Genomic DNA, 9,847 nt, shown 5'->3' on the forward strand with positions numbered 1-9,847 from the left:
TGGCTTCACTGGTAAATTTCTCTAAACATTTATAAAGATATAACACCAGAGAAAAGGATCAGGGAATCACTTCCCAGCTCTTTCCAGGAGGCCAGTATAAGTTGGTGTAAAACCTGACACAGGCATTAGAGGAAAGCAAAAGAACAGACCAATCTTCACATAAACATGAATGCAGAATTCCAAACCAGTCAAGTAAGATTTATTAGAAATATATAAAATACATCATGAGCAAGTCTGGCTTATTCTAGGAATACAAGGGTACTTTAACATTCAGAAATGAATATAATCACTGAGCCAGCATAGCTCAGAGGTTGAGCATCAACCTATGAGCCAGGAGGTTATGGTTTGATTCCCAGTCAGACCACAGGCCTGGGGTGTGGGCTCAATTCCCAGTCAATGATTCTCTCTCATCATTGATCTTTCTACCTCTCTCTCTCTCTCTTCCTCTCTGAAATCAATAAGAATATAATAAAAAAATGAATATAATTTATGATGTAAATGAAAGGAAAAATATAATATGATCATCTTAACATATTCAGAAATGCATTTGATACAATGCAGTAGCGATTCATGATTTAAAAAGGAAGAAACTCTTATAAGCTGGGTATAGAAAAAGAATTCTGTAGTCTGATAAGAAATGCTTACAAAATAGCCATAGCAAACATCTTACTAAATGGTGAAGTACCAAAGTTGTCCCTTTAATATACTCTCTCATCTAAGCTTTATAGATTCCCCATTACTCTTTCTCTTCTCTACCCTTGTACTTTTTACCACCTCCACTAACCCCAGGGTATATGCTGTGGTGCCAAAGCCATAAATGACAGAAATAATACCCATAAGTCCATTTCTTCCGACCATTCTGAGGGCACCAAAGTAGTTGTCATGATGAGTGGCTCATTGTGACCCAAGGTAATATGAAGCTGGAATCGGGATCAGGGTAGGAACAGGCAGAGCTTGAAAATGTCCCCCTGCCTCCTCACATTGCCTGTAACTCAGCCTCTGCAGGAGGTGAAGCAGATTTGGTTGTTGTATCACTGGCTGGGGCTGAGTCCTCGGTCAGGGCCCTCTCCAGGCTGGCAGGCAGAGAGTGGATCAGTGTCTTTCGGAAGTCTTGGCCAATGAAGACATAGAGCATTGGGTTAAGGCAGCTGTTGAAGAAGGCCAAGGCTCTCACTGGGTTAATGAGGATACCAAGGACTTTGTACTTACTCCCAAGTGACATCTCTCTGAGCCAAACTATGTGCAGAAGGGCAACCAGTTGAAAGGGGAACCAACAAACAAAGAAGGAAGCCACAACAGCAGTGAGAACCCGTAAGGAACGGCTGGAAATAAGCATACCTTTTTTAGAGAGCTTGACAGCAATGAGCCCGTAGCAGATAGCGACGATGGACATTGGCATAGTGAAGCCAATGACAAACCGAATGACCCCTCTAGCTGTCAGCATGATGAAGGCCACCTTCAGCAACTTTTCAGGGGTGTCAGCCCACGGCGCAAAGTTGAAAGTACAGTACACATTCCCTCTGTTATCACTTACTGTAGTCAGGAAGATGAAAATTTGCAAGGTAAGAACTATTGCAAGAATCCAGGGTACAATGATCAGTTTTGTAGCCAGAGTTACAGTGCGGTGGTTCTGGGCCCAGATTGGGTGCAGGACACAAATACAGCGATCCAGAGCAATGAAAGCAATGAGGAAGACACTTCCAAACAAGTTAATGTCCACTACAATGTAAATTAACTTGCATAGGAACCAGCCAAAAGGCCATTGTTCTTTCATGATACTTGACACCATGAGGAATGGTAGAGTGGCCAGGAAAGAGAAATCAGCTAAGGCCAAGTTCAGGTAACACAAGGTGGTGACTGTGCGTGCCATCCGGAATCCAGCCACCCAGATCACAGGCCCATTGCCCAGGATGCCGAGAACAAAGGTGATCCCTTGAATCACCAATGAGATCATCTGCAGAACAGTGTAGCCAGTAGACTCATGGAGCATCTCATCAGATCTATTCAGAGAGATGGAGAAGTTGGCTTCCATCTTGCCCACACCTGAAACATTTCAACAGTGGGAATTTATCAGCTGTGAAAACATCAGACCAGCATCAACTTTCACTATAGCTTCCTCTCCAAACAGGTACCCACTCTTCTGAACCTTGTGGCTAGTCACTATAAATTTGACAGACTCTTGGCTGTTCCTTTGGGAAAGGACAGTTCTCCATATTTCCATAATTGCTAGTATGCATTCTACCAGTTAGGCGGATTACTTAACTAAGAGTGTTATAAGGCTCCTGTCCATCAGCAGAATCCTGAGCTGAGGGTGTATAAACAATAGAAAATTGATAGAAGGCATCTTCAGCACAGTGAGGAAGCACTAGACTCAGAGTGAGTATGGTCACAACTCTTCCACCCATGACTCAATGCATAGATGCTGGCAAGCTCAGCATCCTCTTCCAGCCCCAGGTTCTCACTGACTCCCGGCTTCTATTCCTTTTCCTGTGAGAAACTTTGACCTAATATGGTGTTCGTCTCACCACAACTCCCCTCACATGGCTCTTGAGCAACGGTTCTCAACCTGTGGGTCACGACCCCTTTGGGGGTCCAATGACCCTTTCACAGGGGTCGCCTAAGACCATCGGAAAACACATATATAATTACATATTGTTTTTGTGATTAATCACTATGCTTTAATTATGTTCAATTTGTAACAATGAAAATACATCCTGCATATCAGATATTTACATTACGATTCATAACAGTAGCAAAATTACAGTTATGAAGTAGCAACAAAAATAAGTTTATGGTTGGGGGTCACCACAACATGAGGAACTGTATTAAAGGGTCGCAGCATTAGGAAGGTTGAGAACCACTGCTCTTGAGTATTGCATTGGTGAATATGTTGTTAGTCTTAGAGTGTGGTTTGAGTTTATAGTCGAAGAGGATCTTGAATAGTTACTGGTAATATGTAGTAATATGTTACATCCTGTGGCTTCTGTGCTAGAAGAGGTCAGAGAAGGGGGCCCTGCTCTGTATTCAACCCTCTGTTTTTTATTGTCTCTGTTTGATATGCAGCTCTTCTCCATTTGGGATGCAAAGAATTTTCACCCACTGTATAGCTTTAGTGTCTGTGACATAAACAATATGAGATTAATAAATTTAGTTAATATTTGTGGGGGTTTTATTCGAGACCAGGCATTATATTTAGTGGTTATCTAGTTACCTATGTAGGGATCTAGTTTGATCTTCATCAACTCTATATTGTCCATGGTTTCTAGTTTTCATAAGAATAAATTGATATTCCGAGCAATTAGAAGACCTGTGGAAGTCACTTAGCAGGCAAGGGCTAGAGGAAGGACTTGAATCCAGCTTGATCTGTCTTCAAGTCCTTCCTTCACTACACAGCTGTGACAGACATTGCTGGATTCTGTTCCAACATCTGTTCCCCCATTTTTCTTTGCTAACCAAACCCAATTTTGAAAACTTTTCAGGGAAGATGTCTCTCAATTTTGGGGGTGCCTATGTACATTTAATACTTGTAATAATATTGCATGACATCCATTTTGAGCCCTCTTGCCCAAGGGGAAACTGTGTCCCAAGGGTTTCAGCAGTTTGTTCACCATCATGAGCCCATGCAGTCAGTATACAACAAGCTTTGAAAACCAGATTTGAACCAATTCCAGAGCCACGGCCTTTTCCTCTGCAAATACTGCCTTTTAAGGATCTTCCCAAGATTACCTGGAGATGACCATAACCTAGCATGACAATTTGCCTCAATCCTCTGTGTTCATTCTTCTTTCCTTCTTTTGTCTTCACTCATCACTTTTACCGAATCTTCTATGGGATATTGCTTAATGGAGTGCAGGGTTTCTCAACCTTGGCAACACTAACATTTGGGACCGGATAATTCTTTGTTGTGGGGGACTGTCTTGTACATTGTAGGATGTTTAGCAGCATCCCTGGCCTCTAGATATTACTACATATTATCAAATAAATGTCATTAGCAGCATCCTTCTGTTGTGGCAACCAAAAGTCTCTGCAGACACTGTGAAATGTCCCCTGGGGGAAAGTCACCCCAGTTGAGAGTCAGTGTTATAGTGTAGTGCTGGGCTCAGGACTTAAGTCAATCTGTATTCTAATCTCCTCTCTGACATCTTCTTTGAAGGTCTGTTTCCTCCTTACAGAATGATGTGATTTTGTGGTTAGTGTGGTTTGTAGGTGAAGATTAGATGAGAATAGACATGGAAATATTTTAGGCTGAACCGACTGCCTTTAACATACGGGAACTCTTGGTGCTCACCAGCCTCTGTCTTGTGTCCTGAGATTCAGTCCTGGTTTATACATTGTGGAAGCTCCAATTCAGTTCAAGAACAATGCTCATAATAACTGTAATGACTACTTATGACATTTTCACGTGCCAAGAGCTCCTCTTTTAACTCTCACCACAACTCTCATGGCTTTTGAGGATTACATGCATGAATATGTTTAAAGCACTAAGAATATTTTGCGACTTTGTAAATATGGAATCATAATGGCTGTAATTAGTATAACCATTGTACAGATGAGGAAGTGAAGGCTTAAACTGGTCACATTAATTGTTTGAAACTTCCATTTAGAAAGAAGTAGAGCCCACATTTGAGCTCAGGCAGATAGATGGCTTCCACCAGAAATGTGCTCTTAACTTACTCCCACCTCATATTCCTTAAACAGGGTCATTTTCTTTCTACCTACCCACTTAGCACCTCACAGCTCATTCAGGAGCTAGAATGTGCTCAATAATGTCTAAAACATTGGTTTAAAATATGCTGATACAACAGGGAAGGATGATTGTGCAATGGCAGATGGGGAAAAGTCAATGAGGTAAAGTTGTGAAATTATGAGCCCACTCAATAAGGGTGGAGGAGAACCTGTGATCCACAGATGGTGCACGGATGGATTATGATGGCTGCTCTTTGGTGACTCATAAAAGGTGTCCTTCACAGTACAGTTTATCAACTCCTGTGAAGCCATCCTTGCTTTTGATAAATATCATCCACCCATGGTCCTGGCAGAGGAAGTGACCTGCCCAGTGTCTAAATTATTAAGGGTAACTGGATTTATGACCACAGATTTCAGAAATTTCTTATTAGTTTACTCTGTTTCTTCATCATGTTCCCATTTTCATGCTTTGAAAGAATTGTTTCAGTTCTGCTTCCTCCTAAAACTTCTTAATGTTTTCTTAATTCCCGCTCTCACCTGATACCCTTGCCTCATATTTTAATGAGACTATGCTAGTAGTTATTTATGAACTTTTTAGCCTTCTTTTCAAGCAAACCCTGTAATCTACCCGCATCTGTTTTAGTGAATAGAGTTCTTATTCATTCCAGTTCATACAGTGAGTAAATCAAGACTTCTTGTTCATTCCCTCTTCAAGTTTGCTCTGGATCCCTCTCTCTGTCTCACCTTTCCAAAAATTACTCTCCAGCAGTATCACTATTCTTTTCTGCCAAAACATCCCCAAGATTTTCTTTCTACTAAATCATTCTATGCCACAAACATGATCATATATCCCCTTCCTTCACAAAGCAACCGCCCTTGGCCCATGTTCCTTCCGGCTTTAGCCCTGTGCTCTCAAGAAAATTCTTTCAGTGAATTTTGTCACCTCAGCTTTTCTCCTAAACTTCTGAGAACTGACTTAGGTCCTGAGCACTCCATAGACTGTGCTCCCCGTAAGAAGGCCTATGGCCTCCATGTCACCACTCCAGTGGTGCCTTCTCAGTTCTTACCCTGATATCTCAGTGATGTAGGATGCCATAAATCCTTTCCTCCTTCTTAAACCACATTTCCATATGCCTTTAGAATAATCAGTGGTTCTCAACCTTCCTAATGCCTTGACCCTTTAATACAGTTCCTCATGTTGTGGTGACCCCAACCATAAAATTATTTTCGTTGCTACTTCATAACTGTAATTTTGCTACTGCTATGAATTGTAATGTAAATATCTGATATGCAGGATATATTTTCAGGGGTCGAGACCCACAGGTTGAGAACCGCTGCTTTAGATGATAAAATGTACATACAACAAACTCTTGGTTGTCTATATAGACCGCCTCATCTCAGACCAATTTACTAGCTTTATTTTTTAACATTTTTTATTGATTTCAAAGAGGAAGGGAGAGGGGAGAGAAAAATCGAACCATCAATGATGAGAGAAAATCATTGATCGGCTGCCTCCTGCACGCCCCCTGCTGAGGATCGAGCCCACAACCCAGGCTTGTGCTGTTGACTAGAATCGAACCCGGGACCCTTCAGTCTGCAGACCAATGCTCTATCCACTGAGCCAAACCCACTAGGGCCAATTTATTAGCTTTTTCTCCTTCCAAACCTCACATTGCCTAGATCAAAGTCTTAATTCTTCCATCCTCCCAAATCTGTCCCTCTCAATATTCTGTTTATTTGGAACTTAAGCACTCAGTTGTTAAATCTCTACCAGTAAATCTGACAGAGCCTTGAATCCCCTTTCCATGACCGTCCCATCCAAGTCAATCAATTCTGTCTACTAAGTAACTGGAACAATTTTTATCACCATTAACTTTTGTCCATAGACCTTGTCTGGTTGCATATTTGCACAAACCTTCCAAATATCTTGTTCTTGCTTCTGATGCTGCGCCCCCCACACCCAATCCATTCTCTCTCTACATAAAAGCCAAATGATATTTTATAAACACAAATCATACGATGACATTATTCTGTTCAACACCCTCCAGTGGCTTCGAAACTCCTAACTCGAGCTTATCAAGTTCTCCTGGATCTGGGCTGTGTATTCCTCACATACCTACTATCCTCTCAGACAGTGTTATGGATCCACACTGAATTCCTTTGATTTCTTGAACATGCCACGCTTATTGCCATATCAGGACTTTTGCATCCTCTCGCCCTTCTGCCTACTTTGCCCTTCTATTCAAGCTTCTCGCATCTGGCTCTTTCTGAGTATTGCTATCTCAGCTTAGATATTATATTCTCAGAGAGATCCTGCCAGATGCACAGTGCAAAGCAGCTATTCCAGGAACAACCTATATCATCAGGGACTGTCCTAGTTTATTTGTCCATTCATTTGTTTTTTATTCAAAATACCCTGCACATTAGTACATATGCTACAGAAGACTACATATTTCATTCAATGCTATATCCATATATTTATGTTGTCCAATAGAACCAGAGTTGTGAGCCTCATCTGTGACTTTCAATTTTGTTAAAGTAAACAAAATAAATTTTAATAATATATATTTTTAACTCAACACATAGAGACGATCATTTCAGCATAACCAATCTGAGAATTTTCAATGAGACATTTTCTCTTTTTTATATTAAGTTTTTGAATATATGAAATTCATTTTTTACTACACTCATCTCAGGTCAGACTAGCAAGAACTCAATAGTCATCTGTGGCAAGTGGATTCTTATTGGACAGTCCAGCTCTAGAGCTCAGGAAGTATCTGCCACATAATAGATACTCTCATAACAATTTTTAATTCTCAGGCTTGGAACTTACCACGAGCTGCGACCGGTTCCTGTGGCCAGTTCCAGTCTTCCTGTGGAGTAACTCAGGGAGGAGGGCTTCAGCAGATGCTTTATTGAAGGACAAGGGGGAAGGACAATGGGGCTCAACCAGTCATGTGACAGGAACTCAGAGCTTCTTGCAATTTCCATAAAACACTCTGGATATGTTGTCAGCTTATTCTTAAATGTCAATGGTCAAGGATGTTTTTTGTTCAGGCCCTTTCTCTTCCAGAGATTCAAGGAAATGAAAGAAATAATTGCTGATGTGAGAGGAATTGGAGGCAAGCAATAAAATACAGTTATTGGTTTAAAAAAACCTTATTTCTGCACTCAACACTTCAGACACCATAGGTGTGGGTTTGTTCTGTACTGAAACATTCTCCAATTCTCTGTGGACCTCACCTGGGTGTTCTACAATCTAATTCAGTCTGACACTGTCTGGAATTAGGACCAGATCCTACAAGGTAAAGGACTCAGTGCTATAAGGCTACCCCACTTCAGGTGCCACTTGGGAGTTCCAGGTTGCCAATTGTGCTTAAGACTGACCAGCTGTAAATCAGAGGTCCCCACAGTCCCCTCCTCAGGTACAATTATTTGCTAGAATGGCTCACAGAACTCAGGAAGGAATTTACTTGTGTTTAGCATAAGTAAACATACAACAAACAAAAATAATGAACACAACATTATGTTGTATTCATTATTAAGACTACAACTCCAGCCAAAACCGATTTGGCTCAGTGGATAGAGCGTCGGCCTGCGGACTGAAGGGTCCCAGGTTCGATTCCGGTCAAGGGCATGTACCTGGGTTGCGGGCACATCCCCAGTAGGAGATGTGCAGGAGGCAGCTGATCGATGTTTCTCTCTCATCGATGTTTCTAACTCTCTATCTCTCTCCCTTCCTCTCTGTAAAAAATCAATAAAATATATTTTTTTAAAAAAGACTACAACTCCAAACAGCCAAATCAAAGAGATGCATCGGGCAAGGTATGGGGCATGTGTGTGCACAGAGTTTTCATGTTCTCCTGGGGGCATCACCCTCCCAATACCTTGATGTGTGCAGCAACCCAGAAGCTCATCAGCTTTTATTGTTTAAGAGTTTTATGGAGCTTAATATCCTGCACCTTCCCAACTACTGTTTCCAGATGTCAGTGTGTGGATCTGAAATTTTGGAAGCTTTAATGGCTTGGTCCCACTGAGGCTACCTAGGGAGACCCTCACTCACCTCATTAACATAAATTTGGTGTAATCTAAAGGGACTCCTCATGATAAAAAGACACATGTCATTCAGGAAATTGCGAGTTTTTAGATGCCCGATGGCACGCACCAGGGACAAAGACCAAATATTTTTTTGCATTTGAGTCTGTATTTTGAGTTTATCTTTGGCCAACGCATCAGGATGTTCTGTTACACATTAGATGACAATGTGTGAGTGATTAGTTGCAGAAACCAAGAAAAAAGGCTGAGAAGTACTGTAGATTGATTTATTTCAAAGCAAAGCCATCAGTCAACAGTTAGCCAGAGTACTTTATTAGAAACAGAAAATCAAAATCTGAGGTGTTCATAAAAAGATAAGCCACTTGAGGATTTGTAAAAATTTTGGGAATGGCAGTGAGAGTTCAGTAAACAGTCCCCCATTCATGATGAATTCAGAATTCATTTTAATTAGACATTAAAGGTCTGCAGTTGATACCTGGATGATGCTATTATTCATTGAGTCATTAATTACATAACTCTTTGTGTATCTATCACATATCAGGCACTATTTTACACATATGATATTGGGGTCCATTCATGAACAATAAAGGCCAAACCCTGCCCTCAGATAGATTACATTCTTATTATGTAAAGATAACCCTACCAAGTACTGTAACACAGTTTTCATACTGTTTCATACCAATAAATTTGGCTATTTGGAAAAAAATGACTAAATTCCTTGAATATCATAGGTTACCAAAACAGACAGAAGAGGAAATAGAAAGTCTGAATAATCCTATAATTATTAAAGAAATTGAACCTGTTAGAAGTCTTCTTGTAAAGAAAACTCAATATCCACTTGGGTTCACTGGTGAATTTCTCTAAACATTTATAAAAGATATAACACCAGAGAATAGTATTGGATGAATCACTTCCCAGCTCTTTTTACATCATGGGATGTAAAACCTGACATGGATATAAGTGGAAAGTAAAAAAACATGTGCATCTTTACATATAAATATAAATGCAGAAATTCCAAACCAACCTAGAGTGGTTTGGAAATATATAAAGTATATAATGTATACATAAAGTATATATATAAAGTATATATATATATACTGTATAT

General features: G+C 40.4%; 1 protein-coding gene across 1 annotated transcript; it reads right to left on the reverse strand.

Annotated features, from left to right (window-relative positions):
- Positions 1 to 461: 461 nt before the first annotated feature.
- On the reverse strand, positions 462 to 7,607 carry LOC102260678 (N-formyl peptide receptor 2). Its single transcript, XM_005861417.2, has 2 exons — positions 7,520 to 7,607; positions 462 to 2,043 (listed from the first exon to the last, which is right to left on the reverse strand). Exon 2 carries the CDS (start codon positions 2,030 to 2,032, stop codon positions 977 to 979), a length of 1,056 nt encoding a protein of 351 aa, XP_005861479.1. The 5' UTR covers positions 2,033 to 2,043; positions 7,520 to 7,607; the 3' UTR covers positions 462 to 976.
- Positions 7,608 to 9,847: the final 2,240 nt, after the last annotated feature.

The sequence above is a fragment of the Myotis brandtii genome, unplaced genomic scaffold (assembly GCF_000412655.1).
Source record: "Myotis brandtii unplaced genomic scaffold, ASM41265v1 scaffold150, whole genome shotgun sequence".
Lineage (NCBI taxonomy): Eukaryota > Metazoa > Chordata > Mammalia > Chiroptera > Vespertilionidae > Myotis > Myotis brandtii.